Genomic DNA, 21,308 nt, shown 5'->3' with positions numbered 1-21,308 from the left:
AATAGATCTGTTATCAGGGACAAAAATCTAAAATCACTATCATACATCAAGACACCTTTATATTATTATTCAAATTAGTATGTTTCTGCGTGAAATTTACGACATAAATCAGAGGTGTTGATTCGACTTGTCCATTTTTTCCTTTACACGCTCGTATACATATACGTAAACTCATTTTTCAAATTTTAAAACTTATTACCTATTTCATTTAGCACAAATAAATATTCTAGAGTCCATAAATGTTTCCCAACGTAGGGCAATTTGAATGTTTTGGGGGGCAATGTGCAAATCATTAATATGGTACATTTTTTTGTTAAAAAACACATTTTCGAAAATATTTTTTTGATATTGCAACCATGACTTTCCGAGAAAATTACTGTTGCATATTAGTCTATGACTGTTGCCATTCCCATCATAATATTTAGTTTAATGCGGCGCATTAGAGCTGTAAATGATTTCTAACTGAAAAAAAGAAATCGTTTTGATATCACAAACTGTGGAGATTTAAGATTAAAATTGATCAAATTGTACATCACATAAAAAGTCTTTGCAGCTCACATCAAGCACAAGGATCGCACTAATTTTCTTCCGAGTTGTACATCTAATATACTTAATATACATAGATACTTACTTACGAAAGTTAAATTAAGAAGAGTATATGTGCATTTTTTATTTGAAGCAATTCATTTTTTTCAGAAATTGTTAGTTAACTATGAAATTTTGATAGGGGGATTTTTGAAGCGTTGAAGTGGGGCATGGCACATATAAGGTTGGGAAACACTTCTAGACATCTATATGTATATAGACATTCCAAACTATGTTCCGAGGAATGTAAATAAGTGTTCCGCGAAAACCTGAAATGGTTTTATATGCTGCAACGGCTGCAATAAATTCAAACATATTTGACTTCATATTGACAGGCAAGTGAAAACTAGTAGATAAGGATGATTCCAGGGTTCCGAATCCATTTTCTGGATTAGTGCATGTTTTATGAAAATCTAATTGATTTAATCAGTGACTATGATTACAAAGATCTAAGACAATTATTGTGTACTTCCGTTTATTACGACTTTCTAATATTGTACCTGATATCAAGAAGACTTGTAATTAGAGACCCAAAATCATCTACGTCATTAAAAACTTAATTTACTTATATTTTTGTATTGTGTTTTAAAAATAATTACTGAATAAATAGTTACCGTTTCTTCCCACTTTTTAAAACGTAATTGATTATGTATAATTAGATACCTACCCTATAAAATAAACAAGGCGTTCCATTAAAATTTCAGGATTTGCGAAGTGTTCCATCGCAGGAAAGGTTTGGAAAAGGAATCTAGAGGAATGACAAAAAAAATAAAACAAAAACAAGTGATGGAGCATAAATATTTTTATTTGTCAGAGAGATCAATCTCAATTCTTTGAGTTCAATGGAACTACTCGAATGCCTTTAGTAACTGTATCCTTCTGCAAGGTAAGACCCATTTCTTTCAATAATTCATTGTCGACTGGCTCCCGTAATGATAAAGATGAAATAATATCCTGAAAAATAAAAACAATTCAATTTTAACATCGTAAAAAGCATTGTCCAAATATGCCAAGACAGTGAAAGAAAAGAAGATAAGTAATCGGCAGAAAAAATGCTTGATTTTCTAAAAAACTTAAATGTCTGGAAATCGGCATTTAAAAAAATAATTCATAATTCTGAGCATTATTTTCATGAGGAGAAGGATTGAAGAAGACTTTTTTTCGTAATAGAAACATAGTACTCACTTGATTTTCTGGGCAACTTTCACAAAAATTTCGCACCGCCAAAATGACCCACTGCATAATCACTGTTTGTTTCATAAATTAAGGAAAATATCATTACAATAACAATATGTACATCTATTAGATTAGTCGAGACTGTTACTGAGATCTGTGGGTCTATTCTATACTTATCAAACGCTAAAGTGATAAATAGTATCAAACTTAGGGTAGGTTTGTATCAAAATATTAGCACTTATTGTAACAATTACACGAAGTTGGTTTTTATTGTTGCAATAAGTGCTTTATTTTAACAGCAGTAAGATAGGTGCTTAAAATATAAGTGCTAATATTTTGATACAAACCTACCCTAAGTTTGATAATATTTATCACTTTATCACTTTAGCGGTTGATAGGTATAGAATAGACCCACTGTTGTCACCTGAGATACACATTACGACACCACAATCATATTTATTGGTGACACAATGTTCCATGTCGTACATATACCCGTTTACAAGATATAGTTGAGTAAAGTGTGCTTTATTTAATGAATTTCATAGTTGCAAAATCTTTATTTGCGTTTATCTAAAACTGTATTATTGTAGACAGTCACTTGTGATCGTAAGCCCCCGAATATTAGTCTACAATTATAGGCTACACGAGATGTGTTTTTGTAAATACCGCCCTACTTGGATTGATGCGAATTTCAATCAGCTTTCAGCTACTACCTCAAACGACAACCATGTCTATTCACACTCGACTAGCCCATGTATTTAAGCTCTTCAAATTCACCGATTGAATAAACATCTCAAAATACTTTGATTGCTATAGTAAAGGAACATATAACCCATCCTCGTCTAGCAGCGATGGTACGAGACTAATTTACACACTACCATTGAAAATGTGCTTTCTCTTGTAATTCTCCAATGCTCGGGAACTGGTAGGACCCAAATTAATTTATTTTACACAATATGACATAAAAAAAAGAAAGAGGAGTAATAATATAAAGAGTGTGTATTGTTCAGCTATATGAAGCCTTGTTTCTTGCCTATAACACACAGTAGAACCTCAAATTTATTATTATTAACTTAACTATGAAACGTCATACCATCATGTTGCTTCTCAGTAGGTACAGCTACCAAATTTAAACACAACATAGTTAACCATTATGTTCTACTAAATTAATTAAAAATAATTACCACTAACTTTATATTTAACACACAAACAATAAATTTCAGCAATACATGCTCGCAGTTTTTGAATGAATGAAGTCGTTCAAAAAATATTTAATTCAGCTGTAGAAATTCTGTCTTACTCTAACACATATTGCGGAGAATATAAGCGTGCCAAATGCTTTCTCACTCGCACTTATGGTTCGTTATTGTTCAGGCCTCAGTTTAAATAAATATTTAAATAAAACAGAGGGGGTGATATAAGAAAAAAGGTACATGGAAACATACCGAGTGAACGATATTTAATAGACCCTATCTACCTAAACTCACCCAATTAGTAATAGGTAAATATATCAAAAATTAAGGAAAAGGGTGAAGTTTGTTTACGATATTGATAAAAAAGGATACATGGATTTCTCGCGTCTATGTTGCAGCAGTCCATAAACAAAGGTATGAGGTCCAAATCACGAATCTGAAGTAAATAAAAATTAATACCATTTTAGTAATCATAAATGAGCGTATTTATGCAGAAAGCACCCAGTCCATAAAGAACACAGAAATAAGTACTTTTGTGTTGGTCATGATAATTTGAAACTACATACCTATGTAGGCACGTCATATTAGCTTTAAATATCCCATATCCATATACAATATAATTTACGATATAGTTTATAGAATATTTATGTATGAAAAGAATCTGTGATTTATGCAGAATGATATAGAAAAAACATCTTCATTATGTTTTAAAATTAAGTAAAATAGAAAGAGCCATGGTACGTAATAATATGTAAATAAACCAATTTTTATCAAACAAGTGCAAGTACCATATTTTCTTATTCATATTCAAACAAGAAATTGGCGATAAAAGGAAGTCGCTGCAGTTGCATGTAAAAGACTTTTCGGTGACGTACCTGTCATGCCGGCAACGCGTGCTAGAGGAGTGTTTAAATATTGGCTATCCTTTTAAATGTGACTCCTTTCCTTTTTCGCAATAAATCAAAAGTTTACTAATAATAATTCTAACATCACTCCTGATCGTTTTAGACATAAATTTTTATCATAAAAATCTTCAAACCTTCACCACGGGAGCGTAAAATGAAATGATAAATTTGGGGGCGTTCCACATTTGAATACGAAAATGCAATTAGCTGCACTGGAGGGGATTGTTAGTTCACAGTTTTAACACATGGACAAGAATTTCTTGTTCGACTATAGTATTTATTATTTTCTTAAATTTTCTTATTAGAAAAGAAATATAAATATATCTGTATAATATAACAGTACTTATATTTTTTTTCCGACCATGTCCGATCCTAATAGGATCATATGGGCCTCCACAGAGTAGAGGTTTGTATTAACAGATTTTGTTTTTTACGAGAAATGGATGTCAGCCACTTGCTCAACATATTAGGTCCATACCCTGACTCACACACAAATTGAAAAACAATACGTGTAGGTACTAGCCAGACCCAGGATTCGAACCTGGGACCCACGGCGTTATAGTCCAACGCTTAAGCCACGCGGCCAACGTGGGTGTATATTTTTTAGTCATAATGAATTTTTTAAATATTGATTTAGGTGAGACTGATTTATAAAAAGGTTGAGATCCGCTTATTTAAACTGGTTAAATAATTAAACAAGTATTTGTTTATAACTAGTACATAATAATTACTCTTACTTGTCTTTTATTGATTGCATTTTTCCAACACAGATTTCCGAGAGTCCGAATTAAGGTGGCCTTAAATCCGAAGGCCACGTGCTGCTCCACGCTTTCCACAACAGAGGTCAACCGTTTCGGCCCGGTGCTGTCGAAAGCCCCCAACTTTGTCTTATGGTTATCAGGTGAGTCAATTTTAACATTTGGAATCTTCATCCGTATTTTCTGTGTCTTTTGCACTGCTGGCTCAGGATTTTGTGACGGCGTTAAATTGAGAGATTGCGACAGAATTGGTTGTGTTTCAACTTTTTGATGAGTATTTTGGACGCTATGAACGTCTTTAGATAAATCCAGACTGTCTGTTCTCATCGCTTTATCGGCGGATATGCCCAATATCTTTTGTAGCTGCTCACTCAAATCGAATTCAGCCGAAACATTCTGACTCTTTTTAACAGGTATCGGTTCAGATGATACTTTCGGTGAAAGAATAGGTGCCGCAGGTGCTTCAGTTTCTGTATTCGTAACAGTATTAATCGGCGGTTCAACGTTTGGAGAAACAACTTCTTGGACAGGTTCCATCCTTTGAATATTAACAGGCTGCTCAATGACTTGATTTGAGTCTAAATTTGAATCCATCGAGTTTATTTCTGAAGTCATTTCTCTTATAACTGTTTCTGAAGCTTCCACGGCGTGTTCTACGCTTTGCTGTCGACTCATATGAACATCGGAATGAGTACTAGACGGAATAATAGTATTTATTTGTCCCGCAAGGCTATCTCTACGAATGACACTAATATCTGCGATTGTCGGCTGATTAAGTGCTACATTTTCGATAGTGTCAACCGGTTTAGCTTCTTCTGGGGAATCCGTTATCAACGGTGGCTCCATTTCATCTAATATATCAATCTTATGATCGAGACTAACCTTTCTACTCAGAATCTTATCGATAGACGGTTCAATTTTACCCGGTAAAATATTCGAACCCGATGTAGAATCTACTCCAATAATCGATGTCACGTCTGGTTTGATATTTTTTGCAAAAGCTACTTTGATTAAACCTTCGTCTATCTTGCAAGAATCTGAGACTTTTCTATCGACGCTTCCTTGTCTGGGAAAATTGATAACGAGAGTATCTGCTATTGCCGGAATAATATTGACAGGTAAAGGTTCTTGTGTTTTATTTTCGACGAAATCAATTTGTGTTTGCAGGTCTTTTTCTATATTGGTTTTTGTTTCTACTTTGTCGACCAACTGGTCGGTGCATTCAAAGTATTGTTCGCTGCTCTCTGATTCAGTACACTCTGATACCGTTTCGGTGCACTGCAGCATATCGGTGGAATCGCATTTTTTCACAGTTCCTGCTAGAAACAGAAGTTACAACCATTATTTTAATGGATAAAAAAGGGTCAACTATAAGGATATTCATGTGTCAGAAGAGGACAATAGTATTCACATATTGAAGCAACACACCGTCACAGGTAAACTTGGCCACATTTCAGATGACATGCATAAATACTATGGCTATGGTGTAAAAGCACATAGGTCATGAAAAACTTAATAAGATTCAGTACATTTGTGTATAAACACAAAGTCAAAAGTTTACAAATATGTAAGCTTAATCACGTAAGTTATTTACCTCTAAAAAGACAAACCAGATTTGTGATTATTTAAAAAATATTTATTTGAATATTGTAATACTGAATGACTTATATTACCTATTAGTTACTGGATAAGAATTAATTGGGTTCATTCTCTCCAATATCTAGTGTTTGCACTACTTTTTTGGGTTCACAAAAACGTTTTACCAAAAAAAAATTATGACTTATGGTGGTTTTAACCCCGGCTATAGAATGATAATGATAATTTTGTAAAATCTATTTAAAGACTTATTTATAGCACCAATGAATAAACCTCAGAGCATGTGTGAAACTTGTTAGAAGGAACCTACAGTACAGAATTGCCTACAGTGAATTAAATCGTTAGCCTTAGCAACATTATCAATTTTTTTTTTTTAATTCGCTTTACAATCTAGTGAAAATCTTAATCACCTCATAGTAAGTTTCTTAGACACAAACAAAGGTGACACGAAACTGCAACGCATGCAGTCTGCCACTCACCCTTTGTGGATGCTTATTATCAGCATCACTATTCTACAACATCTTTGTATTACCGCACATTCAAATCATGACCATCTTCTTGACATCCATGTGATTTGTTATTATAATAAAACACAAGTCCAATTGTAGACCAGATTATACTTACCAACTTCATCTGTCGGTGCCTTTTCTTGGCTTGGTGACTCTTCTGTAATTTTTAAATTATCTCCGATATTTTCTGGGACGGTTTTTCCAGCCATCTGATAGAGCTTGTGGATTGAAGAAAAGAAGTTGTCCTCTTGCTTGCCCAGCTTGTGGATACTGTGAAGGAGAACTAAAAAAAATGGTTATGAGAAGGACAATGTCAACAAGCTCATGTTATAACATTTCATGGTGCCCTTAGTGTATAAGGATTCTTTCCCGATGCTCTAAAAACATGTAGGTATGTTCTGAGCAGAAATATTTCTAGTCGGAATCACATTTGGGAGCTATCTATCTTTTCCGAGATGTCAATTGAAAATTTTTCACTCGGAATCATATTCGACCATTGACGAAGTGTGTGAAAAGTAAAATGACTACAAAATATTAGTAGTATACCATTGCAGATATGAGGCGTCTAATTCCAAAAAGCGATAAGTCCACATTTGGTTAAAATCGAGAAAAAAATACGCACGAATTCTTTGTATAATTTTACACAAAATGTATAAATTCCAAAACGCGACATAACCCTGCGAAAAAAAATTTTTTAAGTCTAAGTTTAAAACGCCAAGTCCGTGTTTCATATTATTTAAAACTCGGTTGATTTCGCGCGTGTTTAAGTCAACCAATAAGGGAACGTTCATTATTGAAAAGGGCGTCTCCCATGCTGTAGCATCTGGTGAAATCATGACAGTGCCACGGAAACATGTTCCTTATGCGGAATAAATTAAAAAGTGAGGTACAAGTAGCGCTACGTCCAATTTTATTTTGTCTATATTTATTACATTTAAAAGTTTATCGGCTGAAACAAATTGCCATTTGGTTTTAATTTCGACATAGAATACAACGGAAAAAATAGTCTCACGTTAAAACAAATACCTAATTGAAGCCTGAAACATAAAAACGTTGTTTCCCGAAAATATTGAATTGAGGACTTGTCGCTTTTTGGAATCATAATATCGTCGGTCCCTATTAAAAAAGTCAGATCTGAAATTTCGTCATTTTCGGATTATTACGTAAAAGTTATTTAAACACTTTCACAGTTTTTTTTGTTTGTTTGAAAAATTTCGAGATATTCAAGTTAAAAATGACGGATCTACCGAGAGTGTCCGAATAACAATGTCGGTTCTTACCAACCGACATTGTTGGCTGGGCGTGGGTGAGCAAGATGCGTCGGATCTGACAGTTGCTGCTATGTTCACTGGACAGACGGATGTTTTTATAAACGTTTAGAAAAGTTTCTATAACCCGTATTTTTATTCATTATGGCAAGCAATAGGTCACAAAGGATATTTGATGAAACATCTTTGATTGCTCGTACTGAAAAATAGCATTTTGCAGATCCGACTTTTTTAATAGGGACCAACGATATCTACGAAGGTCATTTGTTTTGATCATAAAATTCTTCAGCCTGAATTACAGTCGAACCTCTCATAATGAGCATAATTAGTTCTAGAATCTTACTCGTAATATGAAACACTCGTTAAGCGAAACAATTTTTCACATATAAATTAATGTAAAATACGATAAGGCGTTTCATGCGGAAGAAAATACTCAATTTTTTTTATTTGTAATGTTTATTCAAAGAAAATTATTTATTATTATTTATGAATTTATGACAATAACTAATTCTTTTTTACTAGAAAGCTGTCTAGAGACATTTGTTTTTGCCGAGGCTTCAAATTTGGAGAAAATGTGACACAGCATTATCACTGAATAAATTAGTAGTGCGCATAGCCACCGCCTTATTAGGGCTTTTCTCTATACACGACGCAACAGTTTCCCATGCTTTCAGCATTTCTCTTATTGTGCCAGAAGATTGTTGCTTTGCAACCTCCACCACTGACAAACTCTTCTCCACAACTTCTTGCTGTGAAACACGATTCAACTCCATAAGCTCTTCCGCGTCACTCGTTATGCGAAATGTCGCTCGTTAAGGGAGCTATATTTTTTCAATTTGTTTTACTTCTTATGCGAATTGCACATCATGACAGGTGCTCATTATGAGAGGTTCCACTGTATATGTTATGAATGTTCTCAAAAAACAGAGAATAAAAATTTGTAAGCAGTTTGCTAATAAAGAATGTAAGAATATAGTGGCGGCCTGTGATGTAGCCACTAAAGCCAATGCCTTAATACGGCCCTATATCCATAGTGAATTTACTGGTTCAATCAATCCGTGTAATAAAGAAAACAGAATGTGATTCATAAAATACTTACAAGAGCAATTTATAAACAGTGATGCATCCCTTTGCAAGCAATCCATGTAAGCATCCATGCTGGAGGCAGTTCCAATAATATCCAGCAGATATACAACTTCTTGCGGTTCGATTGAGTTAACATATTTATCGACAGTTTTTAATATACAATCAGACTTTACTTTAAACTCATGAGCGATGAATTTGATAAAATTTACTGACACATTAATATCTTGAGTCTCAACCGACACTAAGATATTGTAAGCCAAGTTTAAAATCAGCAGACGGGTGTCAGGTTCAAGTCTGTTATAAAGCTTTTCGATATAACTGTTTTCAACGCCGATTAAATATTCGATTATTAAATGAGGAAATTCGGAGTTGCCATCGCTGTACATATAAGCGAGAGCATTTAATAATAAAACATCATCTGGCAACACGTTCGGTTGACCAAGGAGTATGTTATAAACGATCATGGCTGCGCAAGAAGCGAGTTTTTCATTTTGTCCGATTAAAGCGTTTAATATGTTTGTGCCGAATTTATCCCAGATTATTGTCTGATTAAATGGATTGTTGACAACTAAATTGCCTAATGTTTGTGTCAGCACAACCATGCAAGAATCAAATTTCTTTGATATGTCTTCATTCATTATTTCTTCAGTTGGATGTTGGTATTCGGTGAAAATTGATAGCATGTCATCAAGAATACTCAGATCTTTGGAGATGTAAGTTTGAATCTTCATTCCTGACGCTGCGCAGCTTCTGATAAGACGGAGACACTGCTCTGCTACTGCTAGAGTTAACAGGTTATACGAAGGCTGTTCAATGTCAACTTTCATTATGTGGAGGACTTCTGCTATTAGCCGAAGCGTGTATTCGGATGCTTTTTTTCTGTAATATAAAATAACAATATAAAACGAATTATAAGCACCTACTATGAAGAATATTGATAGTTGGAACTTTGGTGGAATATGTAAAATTCAAGGTCTAAAACTAAATCTTCAAAAGCCTAGCTGACAGGCAATAATTCATAGCACTCATTAACAATTGCCTGAAAGCCAAGCAGGTAAATATGAAATTTGAGATCATGTAATCAACTAATCGTCATTTATAAGACATCCACTAGAGTAAATCTTTGTTTTCGTACACACATAGCTCTGCAAGATAAAATACATGTCTCAATTATTAATAGCATCATCAGCTGGGGTCGATCCACTGCTGAATAAAGGCCTATCCTAACTGCCTCCACTATTCTTGGTTCCTAGTTGTTCGCTGCCACGTACATCCACCGAACTTTATGAGTTCAACTATTCAGCAGGTTTTAGGGTGTTTAGTGCCCTTTGGGTACCACCGTATGATAGCAATTGTCCAGCGATTGTCCACTCACCGAGCGACTATAGTTTGTGTAATTAATTTTAGGGCAGGCATACATATCTAGTACAGTAGCTGTAGGAACTAATGAGGTTTGAATTTTTCGCTGTGCTCATGAAGACAAACTCACAAACGAGTTCAGTTCGGGCTCATCTACATCATAACGATATAAAATCTCATTGGGTGAAAACCGCTCCATACTAATCAACCGACAACCCATTAGCTGTATACCTCCAAATTCCAATACGCCGACCAATGAACAGCCCTGATTGTCTTACGAACTGTCAGAAATTGTGTATATGTTACAATGAATGTGCGAAATTGACTATTACATGAAATGGGCAAAATTTTGCCTAAATCATGAAAAATCCAAGCCTGTTGCCTTATTCATGAATTAAGCAAAATATCTGCCAAGTGCGTGAATTTGGCAATAATTTTTCTGTCTAGTTCATGCATTGGGCAAATTAGATAGTAGCGCTACGGTGGTGTTTTTTGCAACTAAACCAAATGTGTCAAATAATGATCATGCATTGGTCAAAATATATGGTCGCGCTCCGGTGGTGTCTTTTGCAACTAATCAAACTAACCAAATGTGTCAAATGTAATTGATTATATAAAAATATACCAATCAATAACTACAATGACCTTCATATCCATTTATTATGCCCAAAAAACATCTAGAACTATGATATGATAACGGAAGAATTTTATTAAAAGGTATTTTCGCGATTTGATTCGTGCTTGGGTATCAATCGTGCAATGGTCGATTGTTTGTTTGTGATGGTATGATTTGATAGTTTGTTGACACTTGTTAGCTAACCTCAAAATGGACATTCAGTTGAAATCAGAATTAAAAAACATAACCTAACCTAACCTAATAATAATAATATTATATTATGTCCAATTATAACTAATAAAACCATCCGTATTAAATTTACTTTGTCTTCTGTCATGTTGACAGTTTAAGAATTCCATACCCTGGCGGATTCACGCACTCGGCAGATAATTTACCTAATTCATGAATAAGGCAACAGGCTTGACTATTAGATGAATTAGGCAAAACTTTGCCCATTTCATGTAATAGTCAATTTCGCACATTCGTCGTAACATATACATCAAACCTATATACGAACTCAACAAGGGATCGAATATGTATGCCAGTAGTTAAAATTTCTTTCCTGATAATCCATGATCGAAAGCCATAATTGAATAAACGACATAATTTTGCTATTTTTAAAGAACATTTTAAAACTCTTATTAATTATGTAATTAATTAGGTAATTATGCCGCAGATGCGCGCATGAGCTTTTATATTATTTTTTTTGGAAAACAGTTTATTCCATGTAGACAATTATATTAAATACTTTTTCCTGTCGGCGCAGATGCTTTCCGATCCAATAATTGTTAATTTAAATTTTGAAATTTTCATACATTTTGATGCATCATTATCACACACTACGATTATATTAGGTTGGGGTAGTATAGGTTAGGTTGGGTTTGGTCCAAATGGAAAGTTATAAAAACTCATGCAGGATCTGCAGCACATTTACCAACTCTTTTTCATAAATCAATAACGGTTTAATCCGTAATGACATAAGTACTAAACAAATGTTGTTTATTTTCTTACACAGGTAGGTAGGTACTGAATAAGTCTAATAATTAGCTGATAACTCATTTAAATGTAGACAATTTGATTATACATATCGGATAAAAGGGGTGTTCTAATGTTTCTTAACATACTTCCTAGTCTGAAAGTATCAATTCTGATTATTATTCTGAGGGTTTCCAATGGTCAATACTTACGGTCGAAGTCTGCCGGTTTCTGAGTCTCTCGACAGCTGAGCCTCGGCGCGTAACATTTCTTCAACTGCGCTCAATCCTCCTGTTTCCAATTGAAAATTTATAAACTTTGCATCTAGTAGAATCTCCTCAGCAAACCACACACTTTTTTCTCTCGACATTTTGACATGTATTTTTATTGTGCAGGCATGTCAAGACGAAAAGTAGCGACAAACGACGAAGCGAAATGTCAAAAATGTCAGTCGAAAGTCTTCTATCTATGGTACACAAAAAAATGTTGGCTTTGGTAACATTATTTAGGAAATCTCGAAAAATGAGTACCTTGGTAGTGGGACATACGCCACCTCCCACTAAATTCATGTTTTAATTGATTATGGTAGTGAAAGTGATGCTCTTTTCAAAAAATCCACTAAAAGTATCAAAAACGGTAGTTTTCATAGAGATTTTTGAGTTTAAAGTTCGTATGTTATATGAAAAACGGTCACTTTTCACACTTGTTTGTCAGTCTCCTGTAAAATTTTGTAAATGGCTTATGTCCCACTTTGATACCAAGGTACTCAAATATCCAAATAAAAATTAAACTATTGTTAACAACCCCGTCATAGTTTACATTAATAATTTTAATTCGCTAAATAATATTACTGGCAACTATTACAGTTGCGTTCCAGCCAGTGATGCCAACCGTACTATAATTATAGTACAATACTATAATTTTGATTTCGCGTAAAATGTAAAATACTATAATTTTATGCCAAGTATACCAAAATACTATAATTTTAAAGGATTCAAGACGAAAAATGTTCCTGTACTATATATTTTTCAGAAATACTATAATTTTTATACCTTCGTACTATAATCAGCATAGAAAAATATGGCAACACTGGCAGTGTTGCCAACCGTACTGTAATTATAGTATTTGTACTATAATTTTGTTCCGCGTACTATGTACGATATAAAACCGGTATAGTACGCCCAAAGTACTATAATTTTGAATATCGAAAAAACTTGGAAAAACTACTAAAATTTCGATATTTTCGTTCGATAAATTGGTATAAAGTACTATAATTTCGCAATATAAGACGATTTGGAGAACTTGGAAATAATTGTTCGAAAAACGAAAAAAAAATCCTTGACTTTGGTTTAAAATGAAATATCTTGAATTCTTCGGTAAGCATTTTTGGTCGAAAGAGGTACCTAAATAAAAAGGGTTTCTCAAATTCTCCGTTATTTTTTTTTCAGAGAAACAAAAAACCTATACATTTTTCAACAGCTGATGACAACGCGTACTATAGTTTTTCCCCGAATACTATAATTTTGGAGGCTCTGTACTATAGTTCCACTTTGAAAAGATGGCAACACTGCTCTCATACGATAAAGGCCAAACATAGTCATGCACAGCGTTGCCATGTCTACTGAAATTTCAGTAGATCTACTGATATTTTTTGCCAATATACTGAATTTTTGATTTTTTTTCGAAATTCATGAAATCTACTGATATTTGGCTATTTCCCATATTTTTAAGTCAACGATGGTGAATTTATTAATAAAGTTGAAAAGATTTACGCACGCCTTTGTTGATTTGGATACACGCTTCTAAATTAACAAAGGATGCATTGTTACGCTACCCAATACCGGCATTTTAACCCACTGACATCATCATTGCTTAGAAAATAATAAATTAATACCTACCTATTATTATTAATATTACGTAAAACGTCACACCATAACGTAACATGACTCAATAATCATTATATTTTAATGCTATGCTATGTGTGACCAGCAAAAATAAAATTTAATGGGGATGAACAATTGCATCATTGTTAAGTGATAAACTGATAAGAAGGAAACCGAAGAACAAGAGACATTATTCAAACATTTCAATCATTGTTAGTACAAAGGGTTTTTGTCCACAAATATTTTTTTTAGAACGCAAAAAAACTTTTTTCTTCTGGTTTCAAATATTTTTCTTATGCACGTAAGTTCGAATGAATGATACTTTTTGGATCCGGCTCAGGTACATAAAGTAAATTTGAACATTTAATTTGGTTAGGTATTAATTACTGAATAGCAATTTAAAATTTTAGGTCAGGTTTCTCAAGAACCTTTCAGCAAGTAAAGGTGAATGTACATAATTATATGATATAACAATTTATAAGTCTTCCGATTAGTGAGAGCGCCACATGCTGATTTTGATAGGTATATCATTCAATATTTTTTATACTGTGGTGAGCTTAGTACTAAATTCGAAAACCGGATAATTTATGGTGGCATATCTATAACTAAAACTTTCTCATGATATTTAGAATGAAAATAAAACTGAATAAAACATCGCGAATGGAGAGATTTCCTTTCTATAACTAGGAATTATTTTAATTACACCAAATAATGGGATCTCGAAACTCGAACAAGGAACAACTGGGTACCTACCTAGTACCTACTTTTTATAGTTTTGTTTTCATCAGATTGTTTAGAGTTTAGACAGTCGAAAATGGTTTCTACTGTGCCCTTAATTTTCATCAGTTTTATTCTAGCATTCTCCGATAGCAGCAGTTATAGCAATATTAAAATTATTAATACAAGTTCGTTAATATTGATAAGTACCTATTATTTTTGAACTTCTTAAAATATTTTTCCTGATTCATTTGTTATTCAGAAAACATTTTAAATTGTCCTTAGTAGTAATCGTGAAACCAGTGATATAAAAATAACTAGGTGCCTACTTAAGTGTAGTGATAAATCGTATTATAAACTAACATTATTTTGTGTAGAAAACAATAATAACGAAAACAAACAATAAATAAAACAATAAATAGATGGTGATGAATAGTTTTATTATTGTTATTTTATTTCATAATTATTATTACAAGACCATAATATTCTAAAGTAGCATCAAGGTCGTTTGTTATCTGCACAAGGTGAGTTCTTTCCTTATTTTTAAATCATACCTATCTGATATACTTATTGCATTTTCTAAAATCTACTAATATTTGTGTTTTCCATAATATTTGTGAGTAAATTCATGATTATGTTAATAGTATGACATGATTAATGCACTGAAATGAAATGAAATGCAATGAAAATTTGGAAAATAAGTTTGCAATCGAATATTTCTTGAAGCCCTCGCTAATTATTTTTGAACTTTCTGAATTTTTTCTAAAAAAAACGAGACGTTAATTACCTTATGCGGTATTTTATTCTAAAAAACGAGACGTTAATTACTTTACGTGTAATTTTTTGAAAATCCAGAAAAGAATTGGTCATTCAATGAGTAGGTATTCAGAATCTGAAATCTACTGATATTTTGTCAAATCTACTGAATTTTTTTGTCACATTCTACTGAAATTTTAAATTTTGACTTGGCAACACTGGTCATGCAGACCATGCTTAGCCTTCCAGGCTGTATGATAGTAGTGTTTGAAACCACTTCGGATATCGTCTTCCACCTCGACATAGTGACTTCCTCGAAAAACATTTATTAAACACATTAGTTAGTGCATGTTTATTCACGAATTTTTTCGATTGTGCTCTATGTCCGAATCCGAAAAAAATTAATTCGGGTGATCCAGCTAAACGTTGCATCACCCAACATCAAATTATTATCTACCTTTTGCGATTGCGTTCGTTTGTGGACGCACATTAAATTTAGAGAGATTCGAATTTAAATTTGAGTGATTACAGGACAAAAGATTGAAGAATTTAATAATAAAAAAAAATGACTGGGAAAGAATTCCATGGCCTGGCCACCCTTTTCCAATTAGAAAATGAAAACATTGAAAACAAACAGCTGTCAACGTCAAATGTCAGATTCACGTCTTCTTGTAGAACACAGAAAATGACAAATGAACATAACATCTATTCAAATTTCTCGATCCAGTCAGGATCCAGCTTAATTAAAACCCGTATTTGCAGACTGTGTCTCGTAAATGGCGCTGATATTTTGATATTTGACAACACGTCGGTGCTGAGCAATATGACACAATGCAATATTATGGTAAGACTGGTGAACTTATAGAACCACAAAACATAAAAATAATATTTCATTTCAGGTATGTAGCAAGATCCCTAATATTTTGGTTCACAAAAAATATTGTGTCTTATTTTGTTGGTAGCAATGTGAAGAGGATTCTTCGATATTATTATGGCTCAAAAAATAAACTCTTGGTCTGTACAATCTAGCTTGGGACAGCTCACTTCTGGTTGTAAATTAATTGTCAAAATTTGGTAAAAATACAGTATAAACCTTGAAAAACATACAGCACCTTTACGCAAAAAAAAAAAAACGATTACCAATAGTACTTACCTAGAGGTACATAATTCAATTCAACTGTATATTGTCCTTTTTTGATATTTCTCTTGATTTATAAAGAATACACAAGACAGTTTAAATATCACACATTTTGTTTGCAGGTTCTTAGAAATGACGGATTACCTGAAAACATTTGTGCAAATTGTCACATCAGACTTATAGATGCAGCGAAATTTTTAAACCAGTGCCAGGAAAATGAAAAAATACTACGCGAAAATCGCAACATTGTTGATAATTTCGATAAAATCGAATCACACATTGACCAGGAAAAAGATACGGCATACTATAAGGACGATGTCACAAATGTCTATAGCTATTACGGTAGTGAAGACTATGTTGATTCAGACGAAACGTCCAGTCATGATGAGGAAGACAGAAGACTTATGGAGACAATTGTAAAGTCGGAAAATGGAGAAGAATACATATATATATCTGGAATCAAAGTGATTGTTAATAGGTAAGTAACTAAATGGTCCATGAGTGGCGAAGGGCGGAGGTAGGCTGTTAAGATCTCTGTTAAAAGCGTACTTCAGTGAAATGGCAAATAATTTTCAACAGTAGGTGCGACGAAATTTCTCACCAGTTGCCAATCAGAGACAGACAGTCGAGGTATCGGCACGTTGATTTGTTTTGTCATGGCGGCAGATGAAAATATTCTTAAATCGTGTAAAGATGACTAAAAAACTTTACATATGTACTTAAAAAAGAAAACAAGTCAATGAATATACTATTATTATTAGTAATGGATTTTTATGACAAATTATATTTCATTCGGTCATTTGCACAATCCGCACATCGCCTAGCCACAATCTTTTTAGACCATGCCTCAACTGAAGTATAGCCCTGCCCTAAGAGTTTGGCTAATACATGCCACTTTGCAAGTAAAATCTTCATTGTAAACTGTTTAGGTAGTAACTATTTTTTTATTCAACGAACAATTCACAAGATTTAAGAATATTACATTCTTTTTATTGAACATACATAATTTGAAAACACTTATTATATCGATATTTGACATATGGCTACTAGATAATATTATTGACTACTACACAATAGAAGGTAGCATAATGACAAAAGTCAAAATAAATATTTCACAGCTTGCTATGACGTGAATAAGATTTCGCGAGTTAGCTTGCTTATGACCTGACGCTACATATACACTTTAAGAGATAAACTCGCTCGTGGCACTTGAGTAAATTAATTATATTAAAGTAATTTGCGAAAAATCCGTCCAAATTAAATTTAAATATTGACCACACGTTGGGAATGTGTCTTAACAGATTTTGTGTAAGGTTTGGTTATTAACCATTCGCTCTGTAGGATTACAATTTGGAAAAAAATAGTTGAACACATAAAAAAATAAGAAATTCAATAAAAACCTCTCAATTTAATTTGTTATGAATATTGTAGTTTTCGATGAATTCATAAAGTATTGTCACATCAATGTGGCGATATGTCGAAAGGATTTGACAAGCCATTTCCAAAAATTCATCTAGTTTTACTCAGTTAATGGAACCGAAGATACTCAAATCTCCCAGTTTTGGCAGAATTATTGCAAGTAATATTAATATAAAACCGTTATTGTTGTAACAAAATTAAAATTGACAATGCTAAATATAACAACCGCATCAAGAGATATTGTGTGTCCATACGAGAGGAAGGTGAAGTATTTAGTAAATCACCACTCCATTATCTAAGGAATGCTGGAATGCTCTGTTTAAGAATGAAAATGACAATTTCCCTTTTACTTATAGGTCACAGATGCTCGTTGATGAAAAAGTTCAATTGAAGATAAAACGAAAAAAAGAAAATGTTACCACCACTAAAAAAATCAAAGACGTACTCTGTCCTGTTTGTGGGAAAACCTCTATAAAGTCACTGACAGCTCATATGAAATTGCACGGTGAACGAGTATTCAGTTGTGAAATCTGTGCAAAAGCTTTTCCAATCAGAAAGAAACTGACCCAGCACATGATTGTACACAGCAACATTAGGAAGCACAAATGCGATTGCTGTGAGAAATGTTTTAAAACCGGCAGCGATAAGAGAAAACATATCAACGCTATGCACCGCGAGCCTCTTGTCCTATATCCCTGCATCGTATGTAAAAAGCTTTTCAAAAAACAACAAGGTCTGATGGTAAGTACTACGATAATTGAAATCTATCAAATTTTTATGAAATTTATTTATTTGTTGATGGAAAGTTATAATAAAAGTGAAACCACAAAGAAGAAAAACCACATAGTTTATTGTAAAATCAATTAACTGATGGCACGGGACTAGTTTTTTCCCATCGCTGTAGCAAATGCGCAAGTGTACATTTCAGACGACTGTCAAATGTTAGCTACGCGTCAGATGTGACTGAAATTTCGACAAAAGCTATTTGAAGAATGGTTTTTGCCAGCAGCGATTTACTATATGAATTATGACACAATTTCATAGAAATTTAAGAATTTTTTCAAACACCTCGTATGTTTGTAACCTGATGCATAATTATGGTCGAAATTATCATTCAAACCAAACAGGTCGAGTTTAATTTTGAGTATAGAGTTCAAAGTATGGCGCCGTTCAAGTACACTAGGTGCAAAAAAAATCAATAGAAGTGCAAGTTTCCAGTGACGCTAGCACCGATGATGGGTCATGAGAGTGGGTGGCGAGTGACCGAAAGTCAATAATCTGTCGAAATAATAACTACGAGAATATAATACGAATTTATTTTTAAAAATGTAACTAACCGATTTTACTGCGGAGAGAGCAGTTGATTCCACCATTTGTGTTTTACCGATTTATTGTATAGCTTTAATAATTTTGTTCGTTAATGCGTAATGTAAATTCTTGGTTTAAATAAAAACATGATGACCATGTGGTTACTTCTGTTTTTAAATATACCTAACCACACCTAAAAGCACTCCTGCTAGACCTTCTGCAACCCTTACGTAGGTAACCTGAAGTCATATACTTAAAGTACTTACTGTGGACACATAACGTGATAAGATGTCTGGGTCTTATTTCTTGAATACTGGATGTGAGAAGTATTGCAGCGACCTGTGACGTTATTTAGTAATAAATGAATTAACTTTCCAGGAACATATGAAAGTACACACGCGTGAAAAGAACTATGAATGCAGCGTGTGCCGCAGAAAATTCGCCTACAAAGTCACCTTGACGATTCACATGCGAGTCCACACCGGTGAACGACCCTACACCTGTACGTACTGCGATAAGTCATTTTCAGCAAGCCAAACGCTCAGAGAACATGTCAGATTACATACTGGGGAAAAACCATACGACTGCCCGGTCTGTAAGAAGGGTTTTATGCAATTATCAAATATGAAGAGTCATTTTAGAAACAATCACAAAGGGATCGAATTCAAGAGAAAAAATATTGTTAAAACCTACAAATGAGAAAAGTAAAATGAAATTTACACCAATCGATTGTTGTATAATTATTTTTTAATCCCATAGAGCCCCTTCACAATGGTGCTACAAGAATGATCCATTTACCACCTAAATAATGGTTAATTATTCAAGAAACGGCCAATTAGCATTTAGATATTCCGATTAGGGAAAAAGTATCGATTCTGGCATTGTATCAAAACTTTTTGTCTGCCCTAATTATATGCTTTGAAAATTATTAATGTCACACTTTAGATAAGTAGTTTTTTTCTATTCCGTTTCCATACTGTTTGAACTCAAGATTTCTCAAACCCTGTTCAGTGAATATAGAGAGAAATACATTATCTGTCCTTAGGTGGAGCATACGGTACCTCCTAGAATCTTTATTTTTCATTAGTCTTTGTGCGTGTACCCATGGTATACGAGCATGGTTTTTAATGGTTTACCAGGACTCTGTTGATTCAGACCAGGACAGGTTGATTCTGTAGAATCAACATTGTATCTTTACTGATTTGGTAAAATACATATTATACAGTATAACCCCTATTTTACGTTTTTTAAGGGACTGAAAAAAAAACCTAATTGGAGGGAAAATGTAAAAGGGGGGTATTGAAAAAAAGAACATTTAAATTAGTAGGAGTGTATACAAAACACAAACACGATGCCAAAAGAAAAGATGGCGTCCAATGGACCAATCACCTTGTTATGCGCCGAACTCGGGCCAATCACAGTGTCGCTCACCGACCAATCACCGTGCGCCGCTCTAAAAACACGGAGTTTTCCCTCCAAACACCTTACGCCGTTCGAATGTCACGACCCAATCATTGTTAAGCGCGCGTAACTCGTATATTTTGAATATTTCCGACGTAAATCGCGGGAAAGAAAAACGTAAATGCGGGTATTGAATGTACTGAAATACATCGGGACTGACACACGCAATCGCCGGGAAAACGTGAATTCCGGGCACGTAAAAACAAGGTTATACTGTAAATACATTACTGAGAAGTGCAGTGTTCTACTACTATTATTATATTATTTTGCTGGCGCGATTGTAATCTATAAATAATGTTCAAAACATGCAGTGAAAAAATTTGGTAAAAATACGAGTAATCTGTACACATAAACAAGACTGATATCTTTGGAAGAGCAGTTGAGTTTGCTGAGACCATTATAGTTTAGTCTTTAATACCATGACGAACGATTCCATATAATATCTGAGAGATTTTTTCTCACATTACGGTGAAATAATAAATGTAATGCCAGTTATTGAAATAAATTTATTAACAGCTCTAAATCACATTTTTGTCTATAAATATCAGTACAAATGAATAAATCTACATGAAGACGTATTTTAATAGATTCTGTATTGGT

General features: G+C 33.6%; 2 protein-coding genes across 3 annotated transcripts; one reads left to right on the top strand and one right to left on the bottom strand.

The window, feature by feature from the left end:
• Positions 1 to 1,369: 1,369 nt before the first annotated feature.
• LOC147075056 (uncharacterized) lies at positions 1,370 to 12,479 on the bottom strand. 2 transcript variants are annotated; one of them, XM_085943124.1, is made up of 7 exons: positions 12,239 to 12,479; positions 9,090 to 9,955; positions 6,838 to 7,005; positions 4,597 to 5,936; positions 3,327 to 3,390; positions 1,771 to 1,832; positions 1,370 to 1,539 (listed from the first exon to the last, which is right to left on the bottom strand). In XM_085943124.1, exons 1-7 carry the CDS (start codon positions 12,394 to 12,396, stop codon positions 1,411 to 1,413), a joined length of 2,787 nt encoding a protein of 928 aa, XP_085799250.1. In that variant the 5' UTR covers positions 12,397 to 12,479; the 3' UTR covers positions 1,370 to 1,410. The 2 variants fall into 2 exon arrangements, with proteins under 2 accessions (XP_085799250.1, XP_085799252.1); XM_085943126.1 differs by having other exon boundaries at positions 4,597 to 5,933.
• A 3,548-nt stretch (positions 12,480 to 16,027) lies between these two features.
• Positions 16,028 to 19,974, top strand: LOC147075055 (uncharacterized). The gene is made up of 4 exons (XM_085942843.1): positions 16,028 to 16,226; positions 16,643 to 16,998; positions 18,296 to 18,680; positions 19,626 to 19,974. Exons 1-4 carry the CDS (start codon positions 16,068 to 16,070, stop codon positions 19,944 to 19,946), a joined length of 1,221 nt encoding a protein of 406 aa, XP_085798969.1. The 5' UTR covers positions 16,028 to 16,067; the 3' UTR covers positions 19,947 to 19,974.
• Positions 19,975 to 21,308: the final 1,334 nt, after the last annotated feature.

The sequence above is a fragment of the Rhyacophila brunnea genome, unplaced genomic scaffold (genome assembly GCF_057557595.1).
Source record: "Rhyacophila brunnea isolate RB1 unplaced genomic scaffold, BYU_Rbru_1.0 scaffold_15, whole genome shotgun sequence".
NCBI lineage: Eukaryota > Metazoa > Arthropoda > Insecta > Trichoptera > Rhyacophilidae > Rhyacophila > Rhyacophila brunnea.
Note: the sequence above shows the minus strand (reverse complement) of the source record. Positions and strands in the feature narration are given on the sequence as shown.

Bases quoted from the DNA above. Each gene is read 5' to 3' on its own strand.
- LOC147075056 (XM_085943124.1), bottom strand. From the start codon at position 12,396: ATGTCGAGAGAAAAAAGTGTGTGGTTTGCTGAGGAGATTCTACTAGAT. The intron at 7,006-9,089 runs GTAAGTATTTTA...CATTTTTTTTAG, and splicing joins ACTGTTTATAAATTGCTCTT to TTCTCCTTCACAGTATCCAC. The intron at 3,391-4,596 runs GTAAGAGTAATT...TATTTACTTCAG, and splicing joins ATGCAATCAATAAAAGACAA to ATTCGTGATTTGGACCTCAT.
- LOC147075055 (XM_085942843.1), top strand. From the start codon at position 16,068: ATGACAAATGAACATAACATCTATTCAAATTTCTCGATCCAGTCAGGA. The intron at 16,999-18,295 runs GTAAGTAACTAA...TTTTACTTATAG, and splicing joins ATCAAAGTGATTGTTAATAG to GTCACAGATGCTCGTTGATG. The intron at 18,681-19,625 runs GTAAGTACTACG...TTAACTTTCCAG, and splicing joins AAAAACAACAAGGTCTGATG to GAACATATGAAAGTACACAC.